At 38.3% G+C, this 19,424-nt stretch overlaps 1 protein-coding gene across 2 annotated transcripts; it reads left to right on the forward strand.

Annotated features, from left to right (window-relative positions):
- The first annotated feature begins 1,292 nt into the window (after positions 1–1,292).
- Positions 1,293–16,248, forward strand: LOC104601192 (acetyl-coenzyme A carboxylase carboxyl transferase subunit alpha, chloroplastic-like). 2 transcript variants are annotated; one of them, XM_010264444.3, is made up of 12 exons: positions 1,293–1,642; positions 1,797–2,215; positions 2,318–2,392; positions 3,005–3,112; positions 3,233–3,393; positions 3,587–3,701; positions 3,791–3,945; positions 4,458–4,509; positions 4,604–4,672; positions 5,115–5,192; positions 5,280–6,459; positions 15,669–16,248. In XM_010264444.3, the coding sequence occupies exons 2-11, from the start codon at positions 1,886–1,888 to the stop codon at positions 6,456–6,458; spliced, it is 2,322 nt and encodes a 773-aa protein (XP_010262746.1). In that variant the 5' UTR covers positions 1,293–1,642; positions 1,797–1,885; the 3' UTR covers position 6,459; positions 15,669–16,248. The 2 variants fall into 2 exon arrangements, with proteins under 2 accessions (XP_010262746.1, XP_010262747.1); XM_010264445.3 differs by having other exon boundaries at positions 15,684–16,248.
- The last annotated feature ends 3,176 nt before the right edge of the window (positions 16,249–19,424 follow it).

Raw genomic sequence — 19,424 nt, forward strand, 5'->3', positions numbered from 1 at the left:
TGTGCTATGCAACCCAGTCAAGAGTGAACACGTCATTGATTTGTAACATTTTCTTTATTTTTTAACTGGGTTTTGTAGCCTTTTGTAGTTTGTACAAGGCCAGCTATAAAGCCTCAGCAATTGTCCCAATTAGAAAACCCCTTAATGGTTTGTAACATTTAGCTTTAGAGTATCAATTATTATTTGATTAGATAAAATAGTACTTATATATATATATATATAATATATGAGGTACAGACAGGGAATACAACTTGGATTTTTCTTAATCAATAACTTGACTAGCTGCAATAATCCTATTTTAGTCGAGGCTAAATAAGACTTGGGTTGAAAATACCTATTTCTAATTAAAAAATTAAATTGAATTAGATTGAGACATCCAGCATCTTGTCACAACTGTCAACCACACCTGATTTTGTATATAAAACCAAGCCCCTTTTTTTGTGTGTTAGTTTGAAAAATTTATTTGAAAGCATCCCATCACATTTTCAGTATATAATTTATACATAAAAGTGATAAAACCACATTTTAGTACATTACCTATGCCCCATTCACTGCTTGAGGCCCAGCCCGAATAGATTAGGCTGGGTTTGGGCTGAACTCGTTTAAAGTCCTCATCTCAGTCCGAACTGAAATTCTCATGGTGGGGCTGGGCCTGGGCCTGGCCAATTCCAGATAGCTGCCAACAACTAATTGATAGCTACTTGGCTAGTGTAGATGGTATGGTATGCCCCACCCACCCGGTTTATGAGGTGAACGAGAAGCACAAGCTGCGACGGTGTTGATAGATGAAAGGATAGGCACAACCTACAGCTGTGAGTTACAACCTTACAACTCAGACGGTCTGAGCGGCTACAAGCGTACAAGTAAAGCTCAGCCCAACTATTTCACATTTCTCCAAGCTCCAAACGTTTCAGCTCATCAAAAATCATCCATTATATGTCTATTTCCAGAGAAGAGAAGACCATGATATAGAAAAGAAAAAGAAAAAAAAAAAAACGAAAGAAAGCCCACCTAAAATCTTCCTACCATAACAAACACGTTTGACGATTTCTTCAAGACTCAAGTCAAGAGAGTGTTTGAAACTTTTGGCAACAAAAAACTCCCGAATCCGTTCACTTCTGTTCATGGAATTGGAAACGCTCTTCGCCGAGTACACCAGAAACATCTGGAAGTGTTTAGGAGGGATCCAGTCGTACGCGCGTCTGGAGAACGACACACGTGCGGATACAGGGATTACAAAGAAGAAGCAAGCGACTTCACTCAAAACCCCAGGTCCCCCCAACGGCCTAACCGAAAAGCTAAAGGCTCATCAAAGAAGGGCATCTTCTCCCGCATAAGAAATATCGAAAATGTTGCGCTCTCTCTCTCTCGACCATCCCAAAGTGAGGACTTAAATGGCGTTCAATGCGATGTCACGTTCGGTCTCTTGCTACTTGCCTAGTTAATTATCTTATCTAGCCGTCTCCCGGTTTACTCTCTCTCTCTCTCTCTCTCGTTCTCCTTTACTGGTTCAGATCTTCTCTTCTTCGTTCCCCCAAGATCTCAAACACTCTGGTGCGGCCATTCTAGAGATTTTAGCTCTTCTTCTTTGAATTACGAGTTCACTCATTCTCCTACTTGTTGCAGCTTTCCATCTCTTCAGGTTTGTTGTCAGGCGATCTTAATCATTTGTTTGCTGTGTTTTCTTTGATTTTGAGATTGATTGGGGGTTTGGTTTTCCTCCGATATGATTTCAGTGAATTTGAGCTCCTTTTTGCGAATAGCTTGTAGACATTTCTGATCTTCTCCTTTTTCAGGTTTAATATTTCGAAGCTGCCTCTGGTTGATAGAGGAGTTGGTTTGGAGATCTGTTCGGTTTTTTTCGTGGTGGATTTAGAGTTTGCGAATGGCTTCTGTGCCTAATTCTCTAGTTTCATCTTCCGGTACTTCTGCTTCGGATCTTCTCCGAAGTTCGAGTAATGGTCTTAGTGGTGTTCCGTTGAGACTCTTTGGGCGGGCAAGGTTGGGTGTGCTCTTTAAGAAGGAGTTCACTGTTACAGCAAAGATTAAGAAGGGAAAGAAGCATGATTACCCGTGGCCTGACAATCCGGATCCGAATGTCAAAGGAGGAGTTCTTAGTCATCTCTCTCATTTCAAGCCTTTGGCGGAGAAGCAGAAGTCAGTTACTTTGGATTTCGAGAAACCGCTTGTGGGTCTGGAGAAGAAGATAGAAGATGTAAACTCCTCTTTTCTTTGCTACTCATACAAGACGTTACAGCATGAATTCAAAATTTGCAGATTTCAGTTTGCTTTAGAATTTTGCTTCTCCTGCTTGTAGGTGCGAAAGATGGCACAGGAAACTGGTTTGGATTTCAAGGATCAAATCATCTCACTGGAGAATAAGTATCGTCAGGCAAGTCGATGATATGCGTAGTTTCCGAATCATATCCAGAACAATTGTAATTTCATATTAGAGTAAAAACGAAGTCCTGAACAAGTACAACACGCAGAAAAGTGTCGAGGAAGGACATCGTGCATTTTATTAGCTGTTTGACTTTTTTTTTTCTAACTTAGCTTCTTTCATCATCCATCTCATTTTCTTATTCTGAGGTTAGGTTTGGATTACTTTGAAATATTCTGGGTAGACTTCTTAGTTTGATTCTAGCAAGGTACCCAAGTTTCTCCCTTGATTAAAGATGGCACAAGCTGGTATATTACTTCTGGGCCTTATCCTTCTATCTAGAATTTAAATTTATCTCTGGCCCTTGTAGGTAATCTTAATTCTGCAGTCTAAATATGATGTTCATTCTAGAAATTCATCAAAAAAATGTTCATTCTAGAAGCAGTAGCGGCAAGCTGGTATTTGTAGCTGCGTTTTGCACCCTTTTCTCATACATTGACAATTAAGGGTTATGTGAGAATGTCCATTCATCATGCTCTACTTGATTCTATTCCTGTCATTTTCATTGGCAAGATACTTTCTGGACCTGAATGCTTGTCTTGGATTTTACAATGTTGACTTCAGGCTCTAAAGGATTTATACACACATCTGACTCCTATACAACGTGTGTATATTGCTCGACATCCTAATAGACCAACATTTCTTGACCATATATTGAATATCACTGACAAGGTATGACAATTCAAATGGGACTAGAGATTCATATCCACTTGGAAGGATTATTTCTTAGTTCTAAACCTCTAGTATGAGGAGAATTATATCAAATTGTTTCCTTTCATCTCAATTGTGTAGTGGGTGGAACTACATGGAGATCGAGCAGGCTATGATGATCCTGCTATTGTAACCGGTATTGGAACCATAGATGGTAGACCATACATGTTCATAGGTCACCAAAAAGGTAGAAACACAAAGGAGAACATTCATCGCAACTTTGGAATGCCTACTCCACATGGGTATGTTCTCTGTACATGGACGCATTATATGGAAAGTAGTTACTAGGCATGTATGGTTTTGTTGAAGGAATATTTTCTGTGGTAATGAAGATCCAAATGGTTTTAGAACTAAACACATGAGTTCTATTTAATTGTATTCCATAATATTAAGAGAATCTCACCATAAATTATGATGGACTTCATCTTCAAACAGCTATAGGAAGGCTTTGCGAATGATGCGTTATGCAGATCACCATGGATTTCCTATTATCACATTCATTGACACACCAGGAGCTTTTGCAGACCTTAAATCAGAGGAGCTAGGACAAGTATGCATACATTTTACTTTCCAGACATACTTGGTTGTTGATTGTCAAATACCGTCTCAAATGATCTTTTTTGCTTGACCTGCATGCAGGGTGAGGCAATAGCACACAACTTGAGGGCTATGTTTGGTTTGAAGGTTCCAATTGTCTCTATTGTCATTGGAGAAGGCGGTTCTGGTGGCGCTTTGGCTATTGGCTGTGCTAATAAATTACTAATGCTTGAAAATGCAGTCTTCTATGTTGCAAGGTAGTTCAAAGATGTCCACTTTATGGTAATAGCTCTTCCAGACTTTATTGTTGCCACTATTTTTTGTGCCTATGGTGATTTAATTGAATAAACTTTATTTTCAAGTTACCTGCAAGTAATAGCTTGATCTTCTTTTCTACCGCATTTCTTCTAAAAGTGCAATATTTCTTCCCTTAATCCTTTCTATTCAGATTTGAATCTCTTTGTCTCATAATTCAGATCCTTAATTCTCTCTCTCCTTTCCACCACATTCATCCTAATTGGGGTTTCTCTTTCCTGTCCTACATTATATGTTAATCTATTTGACTTTGATAATTCTATTGCTGCAACTTACTAATGACCTTATTTAAATGTTGAACTTGAGCTTTTTTCATTTGTGCTTCCATTGTTCCTTGTTATTGATTGACTTTAAACATCTTTCTGGCATCATATAATCTGTACATCAAAGTTATTCATTTTATCTGGTTGTCTACCCAGTATCCATTGATCTCACTTCCTTCTCTATGATACAGCCCAGAAGCATGTGCAGCAATCTTGTGGAAGAGTGCCAAAGCTGCTCCACAGGTTTAGATAACCTTTAATGTTTGTCTTTGTATTTATAGCAGGCAGGCTACATTAACTTAGTTATAGTGGTTTTAAGTACGCTTCATCTTTGCAGGCAGCTGAGAAGCTGAAAATAACTGCTCCTGAGTTGGTCAAGCTGGAAATTGCAGATGGCATCATCCCTGTAATATTTTCCTCTATTTTAAACTTCTCATATTCTGATACATCCTTTCTTTTCTCTAAAAGGAGTTGGCAACCCTGATATGTCATACTTTCAAGAAATGATTTATTAACACAAGGATAATAAATATTGATAAAAAAACACAAGGATAATAAATTTGGACATCAATACCTATCCTTCAACTGAAGCCATCTAAGCACTTAATAGATTGACAAAACAAATAATATTTGAAAGATTCAAAGGCCTGCATTGTAGCAGTAGCGCTGTAGTGGGTAATGCTTTGTGGCCTGCTCATGAAGTCCAGGCTGAAAAAATCTTTAAACAGCTAGAAATACCAAAAAGGCTGATATTGTTATATTTAAACACACTGCTATAGATGCTCTCTTGCTTTTCCACATGAAACTTCCACATCATATTCATCTTATCTCACTTACTCTTTTGACAGGAACCACTAGGTGGTGCACATTCAGATCCATCTTGGACATCTCAACAGATAAAAGTTGCTATTGTTGAAACAATGGACGTATGTATCTGCCATGTTGGCTTTTTGTAGATGAACCCTACTTTCCCATTGAGATCCTAACTTAGACCATATCATCCACTTGTACAGGAGCTCCTGAAGATGGACACACCAGAGCTATTAAACCATCGTATGCTTAAGTTCCGTCAAATTGGTGTGTTTCAAGAAGGAATTCCAGTTGACCCAGAGAAGAAAGTGAACATGAAGAAGAAAGATGGACCGATTACTCAGAAGGAAGAGCATGGCAAAAGTCCAGACCTCGAATTGGAAGATGAGATTGAAAATCTGAAACAAGTTCTGAAAGCTGGGGAACCATCTTTCAAGTTTACGGAGTTGGAATTGAATGAGATGATAGAGAAACTGAAAAGGGAGGTTGATCAGGAATTTACTGTGGCAGTCAATGCCATGGGTTTGGGGGACCAGCTTGAGATGCTGCGGGAGGAGTTTGCAAAAGCAAGAAATTCACCAGACCAACTCATTAATCAGAGTCTGAAGGACAAGATTGAGAAGCTAAAGCAGGAATTCAATCAAGGATTATCAGAGGCTCCTAACTATGCAAGCTTGAATTACAAACTTGACATGTTGAAGGAAATTTGTAAAGCAAAGAAACTCTCAGAGCAGAATGATAAAATAACAACTTTGAAACAGGAAATCAATAAGAGATTCAAAGAGGTCATGGACCGACCAGACATAAAGGAGAAACTTGAGGCACTTAAGGCTGATATTGCTAACACTGATTTGTCCACCGAGAGGGATCTGGATCAAGGGCTAAAGGCTAAAATTTTGAAGGTGAAGAAGGAAATAGAATTGGAATTGATGGATGTGCTTAAGTCTTTGAATTTGGATGTAGAGGCAATTAAATCAAAAGTTGTCAATGAGCAGACCTCATTCTTGGACTTCAAGGAAAATATAGAGGAACTGAATGATGAAATTAGAAGTAAAATAGAAGCTGCTGCCAATTCATCAGATATGAAGAACAAAATAGAACTGCTGAAGTTAGAGATGGAAATGGCAGGAAGGGATCCTGGGCCAGATTCAAAAGCTAAAATTAATGCTCTTATTCAACAAATAAAGCAAAGCCTCGCAGAGGCTGTAAGTTCCACAGAGTTGGTAGAGAAGCATGAAAAGCTAAAGAAGGAGATCGCAAAGGCCATGGAATCTTCTGGAGGACCAAATGGAAGCATGAACCTGGAGGATTTGAAAGGAGGCAGTTCAGAAGATGCATCAAGATTAAAGAATAATGAAAATGCAACACACAGCATTACTTGATGTAAGTTTATCCAATCTCGTTGTTTTATAATTTCCTAAGAACTGATACAGAATTTACCTATCCATAAAATTACCATTTGACGTAGCTAGAGTGCATTTTTCTTTGTTTAAGAACCAGCATTTGTAGATCACAGCTAAAAGTAGTTTCATTAGTGTTGTCTGGATTCATTTGATGAGGATAACCTTAGGCTTTATCTAAGTAGATTTTTCCATGCCATTTTTCTATGTTATTTTTTTATTTTCAGCCTGAGTTGAACTTTACCTTTCATCAGAGAGGTTCTGCCATGAGGAAATGGAAGTGGCAACCATCAGTTCTGTTTCCATACTTCCAATAACGATGGCAAAATTTGTTTTTACTTTTCTGGTTTTATAGCTACCTTAGCTGGCGGAGTCAGTGGATCTAGTTACCACTGGCTTGGGATTAAATCTTGCCTTCACCTTTCCAATTTTTCATCTGCAAATTTCCCCAGCAGAAAAAGGCCCAGCCTCTATGTTGAAGCCTTTTTTTTTTCTGGTAATGCATAGGAGTCATTCCCACAATTTTTTGCTTTCTGAAATGGAATTCCAATGTGTGTGCTAGTTGGGTTGTTTGGTGAATGATGCAGGAAAAGTATGAACCTTACCTGACTTGACTTCAAAGTAGGCCTGCAACTTGGGCCGGGTTAGGCTGAACCCAACCTGAAAAGATTGGGTTATATAAACATGTATTCAATGTATGTCAGTGCATGTATATGTACGTATACATGTTTGTGTATGCATCTATGTGTATATGCAGCTATGCCTCAACTCATTAATAAATGTATGCATATAAGGGTTGTTTGGCGAATGATGCATATAAAAGTATGAGCCTGACTTAACTTTCAGGTTGGGTTATATAAACATGTATTCATGTATTGAAGTACATTTATATATGTATGTATACTTGTTTGTGTATGCATCTATTTGTATATGCAACTATGCATCAAATTATCAATAAATGTATGTATTTATGTATCAACAATTTTACGTTTAAAGGCAAATCTTTTCTAAAGCATGATAACTATGTCCTTTTATTTGTGATATTGCTAAAACTGAGTCCAGATCTGCTAACCACAAGACACTATAACCGAACATCAGGAGCATCTCAATTGTCATTCATGGGGAGATGTTCCCGATGTGTGCGTGCTTGTGTTTGTGTGTGTGTGTGTGAAAAAAAGATAAAAGAAATTCATTACAAAGAAGAGTACATGAGATAGCAAAAAAGTTTTGATATAAACTTTGTGAAAAAGAAGAAAGAAGAAGGGAAAAGTTTCTGCTAGAAAAGAAAAGAAGAAGAGAATGAGAGGAAGCCAGGAAAAATCAGATCTGGCCGCCCCTTTCTTTTTAATTATATACTCATAAAAAAGAGTATACAAGTACAAGTATGCCCTTAGTAGGTTGGCTACTTGTAAGAAGCTAAAAACCCACTTAACATAAACTAATGGGCCTAAGGCCCAATAACTTCCTAACTAAATTATGTAAATAAAAATAAATAAAGTCGGCCCAATAACTCAACACTCTCCCTCAAGTTGGGAATAAATGTCACACATTCCCAACTTGCGTGGTCATGCTGTAGCTTGTTTCTTGCAACACCTTTTGTAAAAAACATCAACAAACTGCAAACCAGATGCAACATATGGCAAGCAAACTTCCCCTGAAGTCACCATTTTTCTTATAAAATGTCTGTCCACTTCAATGTGCTTCGTCCTATCATGCTGAACTAGGTTGTGGACAATGTTAATTGTTGCTTGATTGTCACAGTATAGCATCATAGGTTCTTTTGCCACAATCCCAATCTCTCCTAACAAGGAACGGATCCAAATGAGTTCTGAAACACCGTATGCCATGGCTCTGTATTCAGCTTCTGCACTTGACCTTGCCACAACTGTCTATTTCTTACTCTTCCATGAAACTAGATTACCTCCAATAAGGTATCAATCTCACTCAGATCATTTCCTATAACTACAATGTCATCCACATACACTATCAAAACTGACACCAAAGACCCCCTCCTCTTCCCAAACAGAGTATGATCTGATTGAGTTTGAGTATAGCCAAAACCAACCAATGCTCTTCTAAACCTGTCAAACCAAGCTCTGAGTGATTGTTTCAAACCATATAAAGACTTCTTCGACCTGCATACCTTTCCCTTTTCCATATCATTGTAGAAACTAGCTAGAAGATTCATATACACCTCTTCTTGCAAGCCCCCATTGAGAAAAACATTCTTCACATCAAATTGGAAGAGTGGCCAAGAGTATGTAGCTGCTAGTGATAGAAGAATCCGGACTAAACTCATCTTTGCCATTGATGCAATGCCATAAGTCTGAGTATACCCTTTTGCAAACAGCCTTGCCTTATACCTTTCTATACTCCCATCCACCTTGTATTTCACTATATAAACCCATCTACACCCAACTGTCTCTTTGCCTTCTGGTAGATCCACAATCTCCCACGTCTAATCAAAGCTTTCATTTCCTCCTGTATAGCTGTCTTCCACTCAGGTTTGGAGAGAGCCTCACTAACACCCTTGGGTATAGGCACAAGGTCGAGGGAGGAAATGAAAGAGATAGTCTATTGTGGGAGAGATAGTGTGAGATGCAATGAGCAGTACACTTTCTCTTCCATTTTCTGAGTGCAATAGGAAGGTCAAGGTCATCTGCAATGGGGTTAGTAGTATCAATAGGAACTAAACCATCAGAGGAAGGAAGGGGCATACCTGGATCAGTGTTAGTCGAATCTGGAGTCTCTGAAGAGTCGATAGGAAGTGACTATATGGGTTCTTCTGCTGTGGAATCAACCTCCTTGTGCAGTCATAGACGCTGTCGTGTAAAACACTGAGAAACAGGACGCAATGGAGGTGGTAAAGTGGGTGAAATAGGTGGGTCAAACACTGGCATAGACAAAGGAGTTGGAACCAGAAGTGGTATAGATTGCTCACTTCTTTCCCCAAAACACTCCCCTTGAGAAGAACCCCCCGGGAAGAAAGGTGTGGACTCAAAAAAGGTGACATCCATAGTAACATACCGACTCCTAGAGATTGGGTCATAGCAATAATACCCCTTTTGGTTTCCTGCATACCCAAGGAAGACACACTTCTTTGCCTTAGGATCTAGTTTTGAGTAGTGAGCACCAAGAACTTGGACAAAGCATACACAACCAAACACCATTAGAGGAATATGGAACATCTCCCCCCTTAGGAAAAAAAAGGCTGAACGGGTGCTATATCCAAGAATATGAGAAGGCACCCGATTAATCAAGAAAACTGTTGTAAGAACTGCATCACCCCCAAAATGAACTGGAACAATAGAGGTCATCATCATGCTTCTTGCAACTTCCACAATGTGTTTGTTCTTCCTTTCTGCTACACCATTCTGTTGTGGAGTGTATGAACAACTGCTTTGATGGATTACTCCATGCTCTAATAGGTATGATGCTAGGTTTTTTTTTTTTTTCAAAATATTCCTTGACATTGTCTGTTCTAAACACTTTTATTCATACCCCAAACTGTGCTAGCACCATCTGATGAAACTATCAAGCCAAAGATGGCACCTCATCATGGGATTTCATCAAATATAGCCAAGAATATCAAGAATAATCATCCACCAACAGAAGGAAATACTGATAGCCACCCATAGAGGGAATGTGATATGGCCCCCATACATCAGTATGAACAATATCAAGAGTAGAAGAACATCTTTTATTACTAGCTTTAAAGGAATGTCTACAATGTTTTCCAAGTTGACAACATTCACACTCTAAACTAGATAAACTAACAGACTCAAACAACTTTGGAAACAAGAAACACAAAGAAGAAAAAGACAAATGCCCTAACTGATTATGCCAAAGCATAATCTAACCCACTAACTCTGACTCAATACCCCTGTTGACATGATGACTCTGATGACTAGGAAGCGCATCAAGAAGGTAGATTCCATTCACCTCACAATCATTCCCAATCGTCCTCTTTGATTCCAAATCCTACAAAAGACAATGATTAGGAGAGAAAATCATTAAACAATTCAAATTCTTTGTCAAACTACTAACGGATAAAAGGTTAGCACTCAATCTAGGAACATGGAGGACAGAGGGTAGGGAAATGGTATCGGTTATCTTGATAAACCCTTTCCCAGCAATGGGAACATGTGATCCATTAGCTATGGAAACTCTATCTTTGCCAGAGCAGAGGTGGTATGAGGAGAAAATGGTGGAAATGTTGGTCATATGCTCTGAGGCTCTTGAATCTATAATCCAAGGTGGTCCCTCCTTAATTGTAGTGGAAACATAGTTTGTAGTGACATGTGAACTACCTACATGTACAAAAGAAGTAGAATGGGTACCTCTTGATCCACCTGTACCTTGTTGTCCACCTGATAATGGGTTAGGGCTGACTGTATCTCTCTGGTTTAGTAATTGCCCATATCTCTCTAATTCGGCCCTCACTGCAACTGCTGCAATAGACTCTAGGGAAGTTGTAGTAGGTGGTCCTAATAAGTCGTCAGTCACTGCCATATTCACATTTCCCTTCTTGTTTCTGAGTCAGCTCGGCACAAGGTGAGGGTAAAGCTTCTAGTAGTTATCTCTAGTATGTTTAGACTTCTTACAGTAATCACAAATCAGATCATTCGTATCTTCCTTCCTGAGTTCATTTCCACCCTTGTCTCCACTCTGCTAACCATAGCCGACTACTCAAGGCTTGGGTTCCTCATCATCACATTCCTCCTACTCTCCTCTCCTGACACAAAGGCATATGCCTACGAGAGAGTTATACTGTCTCTGGAAAGAATATGCTGCCATGCAATGTCATACTTGGGGTTAAGTCCAGCTAGAAACTCAAAAACCCTATTCTTCTCTACCAATTTCTGATAAGTTGTTGCATCCTTGCTACTTTCCCAAACCACAATCTCCAAATGGTCTATATCCTGCCATAAGGTTTTGAGGGCTGAAAAATAAATAGCAATAGATTTATCTCCCTGTCTGGCAGCAATTACCTAGTTTCTCAACCGGTAGGCTCTAGTAACATTGTCATTATGTGAATAGGTTTCTGCAACTCCATCCCAAATCTCCTTAGCGATGTTAGCCCATAAAAAGTTTTTACTTATATGGGGCAACATGGAATTGCACACCAAATCATTACCATATAGTTCTCCTGTACCCATCAAGAGCAATTAGTTTCGGGTTTCTTTTCCTCACCGGTGACATACCCCAATTTCCCACGGGCACTAATGGCCAACTTTGCATATTGTGACCACTCTAAGTAGTTTATACCATCTAACTTAACTGTAGTGATGGTTCTAACCCCGAAGAGGCCTCTAGCACCTCCTCCCCCTTGTTCCAACTCCATAGCCCTCCATAACTCCCAAAAAAGGTTAGGAAATCACCTTGAGATGAAAAAAGAGGTATTTATCTCCTTCATACACCTCAAACACCCTTCTGGTACCCTAGAAGCTCCTCTCTCTAAAGATTCCTTTTTTCGTGGGAGCGGGAGAAGAGAGAGAGAAGCTGCCGCTCCCTCCAGAGGCCTCCAGAAAAGGTGGGACTTGACCACCCCCTTCAGAAAACTTCAAGGAACCCTAGAAAACTAGGGTGCCACTTCCTAGGTCAAAATTGAAGAGTCCTAAAACAGGACTCTCTCCCCTTTCTCTAGTTCTTCCTGATTTTGGTGTAAAACCCTAAACGAGCTACAAGGGATTGCAATTCAACCAAAAAAATCCAAAAACTGGGCTTACCTAAGGTTTTCGATCAGCCCTTCACCTCACCATGCAGTTGGCCGATCTGGGGCTGCATGATGGAGCAGCTCAAGAAGTCTTTAAGCTTGCTCTGATACCAAGTAGAAAAGTTTTGATAGCTGTTTTGATATAAACTTTGTGAAAAAGAAGAAAAAAGAAGGGAAAAGTTTCTACCATAAAAGAAAAGAAGAAGAAATAGAAGAGAATGAGAGGAAGCCAAGAAAAATCAAATCTGGCCGCCCCTTTCTTTTTAATTATATACTCATAAAAAAATTGTACAAGTACAATTATGCCCTTAGTTGGTCGGCTACTTGTAAGAAGCTAAAAACCCACTTACCATAAACTAATGGGTCTAAGACCCAATAACTTCCTAACTAAATTATGTAAATAAAAATAAATAAAGTCGGCCCAATAACTCAACAGAGATGATGTACAAAGAGGGGCAAAAAGCAGCCAAAAACTACACTAGCAGAGAGAGAGCACTATAAAGACAATCTAGAAAAGCACCAGAATTTGCTAGGCCTTCCACAATTATGTTTTGTTCCCTGGGAATCCAAAACAGATTTACAACCGTAGAATTCAAAATAACTCTGGCTTCAGCCAGGTAGTCAGCTAATCTCCAAGGACCACCTTTTCTTCTAACCTCTTGATGGTGTTACCAGAATCTCCTCTAATAGTTAGGTGCAGAATACCCAAGTCTCTAGCTATATGAAGGCCAGTGAACATATAATTTCTGCCTTTCTGAAGTTGGCAGTCCCCATTGGTCCACTGTGTGCCCAACAAACACTTCCATCTCCCCTTCTGAAAACACCACCTATTCCAGCTACACCCGGATTTCCAAAAGCACTTCCATCAAAGGGTTAACACCCCTTCCTCCCTGGTACTCATGATTTGGGAGGTGATCAAGGGACCTGGGGGAGGAGAATAGATAGTTCATTACATTTCTATGAAGATCGTTGATCGAGACAAATTTGAAAAGCTCAGAGTTGGTGGCCCACACAAAACACCTATGACTGTGACAGTCATAATTGAAATCAATTCATCTTGAGTTTTGGCCAAGTTGTCAAAGGCTCACTTGTTTCTCTCTTCCCAGACCCCCCACATAACAGCATGAGCAATTGTTTGCCAAAAAACCTTGTCTCTTTTACTAAGCCCTTTACCTTACCATTGCCAAAGGAACTCTAAAATGTGCTCAAGAGCAACCTAACTATAACTGATTAGGTTGAGAAAGTGATGCCAAATTTCCTAGTTACCTGACAGTGGATGAGTAGATGATTAGCTGACTCACCATCACTAAGGCAAAGGCTGCATACATGAGGAGAGGGATGTAATCTGCCTTTGTTCTTCTTCTGAAGGTGGTCGTAAGTGTTTATTCTCTTCAAACAAGCTTCCCATAGGAAGAAGCACACTATAGGAGGAATGTGAGGGACCCAAATTTCTTTGCTGGAAACTGAGAGGTGTTCTACGCACCTGCAATAAGAACCTTAGAAAAAGAAAAGAAACTTAGAAGAGAACTTGCTTGTGGGGTGAATGCAAAGGTCAATGTAAACTTTGTTGATTTCCACATCCCTTGGGAGTTTGAGGTTCAGGTTCCAGCTGTTTTGACTTTTGAGGAAGTGGGGGAATAACACAAAAGGAAATAAAGGCATCTTGGTTTAGGGTAAAGTTAAATAACCAAGGAAAAGAGGCTCTCAAAGTTGAGTCTCTCCACCTCAAATCAGTCCGAAGGCATCTTGGTTCCAGCTGTTTCAAGCTCAACTGTGAGCCAAGCTTCCTATAAAAAAAAATTATACATATAAAAATTATTTATTACCATACATATAAAAAATAAAAATATTACATGTATAATATTTATCATTATGCATATAAAAATTATTTTTATTTTATATATAAAAAATAAGAATCACAACAGTTATTTATTATTATACATAAAAAATAAAAAATGTTATATATATATAGCTGGAGTCGAGCCTATATATTGGGCTTGAACTCGGTTTAAACTGAGCCGAATCGAGCTTTTCATGAGCCGAGCTCGAATAGCTCATGAAAAGCTCGATTCTTTTCCACCCCTACGCCTCATGGTGTTTTCGGGGTGCCTTGCCTGGCATATGCCTCCCAGACCTTTTAAAACACTGGAAGAAACTCAAGAGTTGCTAAAGAGTCTTCAACTTGCTTTGTTAGGCTCCTCAAGGATGCAGATGCTTCTCATCCTGTCTAAATCTTTCCAATGACTTAAACGAATGTATCTTCTCCAAAAGTTCTCCCTGAGTTAAATAACCAGCATCCTTCCCCTTTTTGTGCGTTTGTGATCCCCTAAACTCCAAGTTTGAACCTTTAAAGCCTCTTGAATGAAGTTTCCCACCCATTTCACTTCCTCTCCTTTCAGGATAATCCTCGACCAGGCACCTTTACCTCTCTTTGTTATTTACCAACTCTCCTAATTGATCACCCATTGCTTACTCTAGTTCAAAAGTTTTAGAACCTATTGTCTCCAAACAATCCACCATAATTCAAAAGAAAAGGAAAAAGTGCATTACAAGAGAGAATCCTCAATCTAATCTAAACATATAGTAACAAAAATAACAAAATACGAAATGGCAAGTGACATATTTAATGAAGAAAAGATGGCTAAAAGGCTAAAAGGGAGACAAAGAGAAAGATAACTATTAAAATCTCTTGATTTTCTCCTATTTGATTTATACAATTCTTTGCTTTCGTTTTTTTGAGCCTTAAATGTGCAATTATACTTCTATTGATTCCTTCAAGTTTATCAACTAATTCCATGTTTCTAAAAAACTTTACTGATTTTTTAGAATTCCTAAATATCTTTGGCGAAATTAGCGAAATATCTCCAAGATTTCTCCATGTATACATGGCAAAATGTTCAATAATTTCAAAATTGCAAACCATGCTTGTGGACACATGTGGGTTGTGTCTTTGTGGGTAGCAGATCTGAGTTCACTAAAACTGAATCGACCACAACCCTGAGTCTAGGAAATAAAAACATTTGGAAAAAGGAAATAGAGAAGTGGGTGAACCCAAACCATGTTTCAAAATATTGATATGTATCAGTTTTCAGGGATACCAAAATGCTATATAATGCAAAGTAGGGAGATGTCTCTTGTTTTTACATTAATGGTGGTAAGATGGGCATTGCTTGAAACTTGAAAAAGAATATTGATGTTTTTATACATTTGATACTGAAGTGTCGAGTGTATTGAGACATTGAACCATGACCTGAATCCAAGCTGAGCCCAACCCTAAGACTTCAGGTTGGGGGTTCAATAACATGGGTTACACAAGGGTTGACCTCAACCCAACCTAATCAAGCCCCATTGCACCCCTAGTTCAAAGGGTCCTTTAGTTGTTTACATTTTAAACTCAAAACGTACAATGTGGATTGTGGTGCCTCCTCTTTTGTTTCTAAAATATCTTCCATTATGCATTAATTCTGTTTCATCAGTTTTTTCTTTTCCAGATATTATTCAACAAGAGAAACAAGTGGTTGGACAATCGGTTACACACTACCTCTTAGTTGCCATCATGGTTCTTTTACTGCAATGCCAGCTTCCTTGCCATTCATTGCCAGAATCCGAGGTTATTAACATAAACACAAGGCAATAGGATTTACTGCTGAATTTTCACTTGTGCCTCATATTTTGTGCCTTTATTTGTCTCGTTTTGGTAGCTATGGTATTAGATCTATCATAGATACACTATGTATAGATAATTAGATTTTACTGCCTCTTATAAGAAAACAAGGCACTAGCTTCCAAATATCAGCTATAAGAAAATGGGGCTGACCAACATCCCATCTTCTCATGGATTAATCTACGCCTGGATTCAGTTAGGGGATTGGGAGGAAAGCCCTTTTAGTATGTTTGTTTTCTACCAAATAAATCGGTATTTGGTATTGGGACTTCGAAGATTTTGTGCAGAAAACTGCATTTTGGAGTTGAAACTTGACTTGGTTGGAACTTGAATTATTGAACATTTCACTATCCCAAATTTGAAGTTTGAGATGACCTTTTTTTTTCCTGTCAGAGGTTTGCGATCACTACCCCAAATCAGAACTTGGAATGTTGTTGACTTGTTTTCTCTTTTTCACACTTAAATTTAGTGCTTTTCATTCTTTTATTTATGAAAAATATTTTTGGGACTCCAGAAACCTCCCCTATGATTTCTATAAATACTAAAAACGTTCCCTCAGCTTTCTGATAAGATGCTGTGTTCCCCTCTGACTGAAATGGCAGGACAAAAACCACCTTCACGCATTATTATCAAAATCTAATTACAGATGACATCAAAATTGTGCCAAAATCCTAATAATGCTCCTGTTTGGTTTGAAAGATCATCCAAAGAAAATGACGTGTTTTGCATGTACATCACCTATTTTCTAGCTTAAAAGATCAATCACCAAATACCCCTGTTAACTGCATGCCATCTAATAAATTTTGTCCATTGAAATTTAAGACATCAAACATTGGATTACATGCTAACCTCTAATTGGTCCAAATTTTACATGTGGCATAGTTAGAGGATAAACATCAATATGAATGGTTTTGATATTTCTTAAAGCTATTAATTTGACTATGCCGACAACCAGGTGACTCACCCAGAAGTGGAGCATTTTTGGTATTAGATTCAAAATATTCAAAGCCCCTGCAATAGAGATGGCAATTTACTATATTATATTACATAATATAAAATAATTTTAGGTAGGTTTCCAAAATATAAAAAATAGGGAAATTGTCTAAAATTCACCATGTCAGTAAGTTTTTTATTTTCCAAAGCCCACCTTATATTAGTACACTGTTAATGCTTCTTAACAGAGGTGTTTGTGTCAGCATAAATATCAACTTTCATGACCAAATTACCCTTGAATGGTGAGTTGGAGGAAAAATGGTCTTTTCAGTTTTCAATTTTCTTGTTTATTTTTTTTGCATTTTTAATGTTTTTTATAATTTCTGTTTTTTTTTTTACATATTTCTATTTTCTACAATCTATAAATTTTTGGTATTTTTTCTACAATTTTTATTTTCTGATTTTGTTTTACAATTTCTATAGTTTCTATAATTTGAAAATAATTTTTTATTTTGTTTGCAATTTCTATAATTTTTATATTTTTTTGTAATTTCTATGTTTTTATGTATTTTATATTTGAAAACATTTTTTTGAACTTTTTCTATTTTTCATGTCTAAATATTAAAATGGTAATATATTAACACCCATTGATTTACTTTGTATATATTTTATTTTTTTTATGAAGGTTAAAATGGTAATATATTAACATCTGTTAGACATTTTGAAAAGTTGTGGTGAGTTTAAGAGAAATGCTGAAAACTCATGGTGAGTTTTAGGCAATTTCCCTAAAAAATAAATTAATAAGTATACAAGTAAGAATGGTCAGGGCGGGGTGGGGTGGGGTGGGGTGGGGCAAAGTTGGGGATCCCCGTTTCCCACGGGGACGGGATTGGGGTTAGGATTTTTAGCCCCGTCGGGGTTTGGGGCAGGGAATTTGAATTTGGGGTCGGGTATGGGACAGGCAAAACCTGGCCCCACCCCACCCGGTTGCCATTCCTACCCTGTAAGGACATTCTTGATATTTCCCCTATTCTGTTAAAGTTAACAGCAGAATCATTCAATATGGGGTGTTCAAGTGTTGGGAAAAAACTGAGTGGAGGTTTCGATATTTGTTAAAAACCTCAACAGAGAGGATTTTTCCGTTTGCTTTCCTCTTTTTAGTAATTACAAATTACCAACAAGTTGTACATTGCAATTCTATTTATTTACCCTTTTTTTGTGGATAAGATCCTATTATGTTATTGAAACAGATCGAATGGATTTAGATATGCTATTCTCCATTACATGATAATATTTCATTGTACAATGTGTTGTAGAAATTGCTTCTTCCTGGCTCTTTGTTTTTCTAGGTTCAATAACTAGAGTTGTGTTTGGATAAGCTTCAGAATAAGCTCCAATTTTATGCTTTGTGCTTTAGGGCTCATAAGTATTTTGGCTTTACTCGGTTATGTTTTTAAAAGCGATTCTTACCAAAGTTCAAAAATACTTTCTGGCCCTTGTTTTTCTCCCACAACCCAAGGCTCAGAAACAAAAGCTTATCCAAATGGAGACTATGGTTTAATAATCAGTATATACACCCTTCAGTTAAAGATCAACTGGTTCAATGACCAGAAATCCTAATAATCTGGTAGGTCAATCAATTTTCCATTTCATCCAGAACTGACGGGAGGACTACCCTACCTCATACAAGTATGGTTTAAGAAACTGTATTTTATCGCCCAAGCAATTGACCAAAGCAGGCAAAATGGTGTAGATTTAAACTGCAGAGAGTAATCAATACGAGAGCTAGCATTTTGAACCAAGGAGCAAGGATTGGATCTTCAGTTGCAATTCAAATCTCCTGCCTGCAAGAATCCTATCCATATGACACTATAGCTGTACATTGGAAAATCTGCCCATGAGTAATGGTAACATGCAAATACAGGAGATGTTCTCGACTGTAGTGAGGTTATTGTGGGTAAGAGATCTAGTCTCCTCTGATTGAGTCCCATGTGGTATGCACTATGCACGCAAGTAGTTGAGAGTTCATCCTTGAGGTATTTGATATTTCACTCCAAATCTAACCATTCAAACCCCCCTAGGTATGTCAATGGGTCAGATTTGTAACTGAAACTGGCCATTTCGAAGAGTCTGCGTTCTGTGCACCCACAGGTGCACTGGACGAATGCACCCTCCAATGAGAGACGACCACGTTGTCTGGGCAAAATCAAGCTAACGTTAATGGGCGTTTGAACATTAGTTAAATGAATCTGGTTGAACCGGATAGAAAAAGACGAGAAATTTAAAATCATTGATTCTTTTGAATTATTTAGGATTGGGATGTGAGAATTCATTCTTACTCCTCCCATTTTCTCCTCAGAGTCCTAACACAAAAAGCAATCCATTGGCGATTTCACTGCACAACCGACGTCCGTGAACGGAGAATCCACCGACGGCAAGAAATCAACCGGCAATAAGCATGCTTGTCTTCTTTCTATTCTTCTTCCAATCTTCTTCTGAGGATTTCTTTTTCTTCTTCTCCTCCTTCCCTGCAAACTTTTTTTTTTGCTTTTTAATACTTCTGAAGTCGGCGTTACCCCTAAACTCCTTCCTCTCCGAAACAAACATCCGCATCCCCAAGTCAATGCTACCCTGG

This window comes from Nelumbo nucifera, chromosome 2, assembly GCF_055504915.1.
Source record: "Nelumbo nucifera cultivar China Antique chromosome 2, China Antique-T2T, whole genome shotgun sequence".
Taxonomy (NCBI): domain Eukaryota; kingdom Viridiplantae; phylum Streptophyta; class Magnoliopsida; order Proteales; family Nelumbonaceae; genus Nelumbo; species Nelumbo nucifera.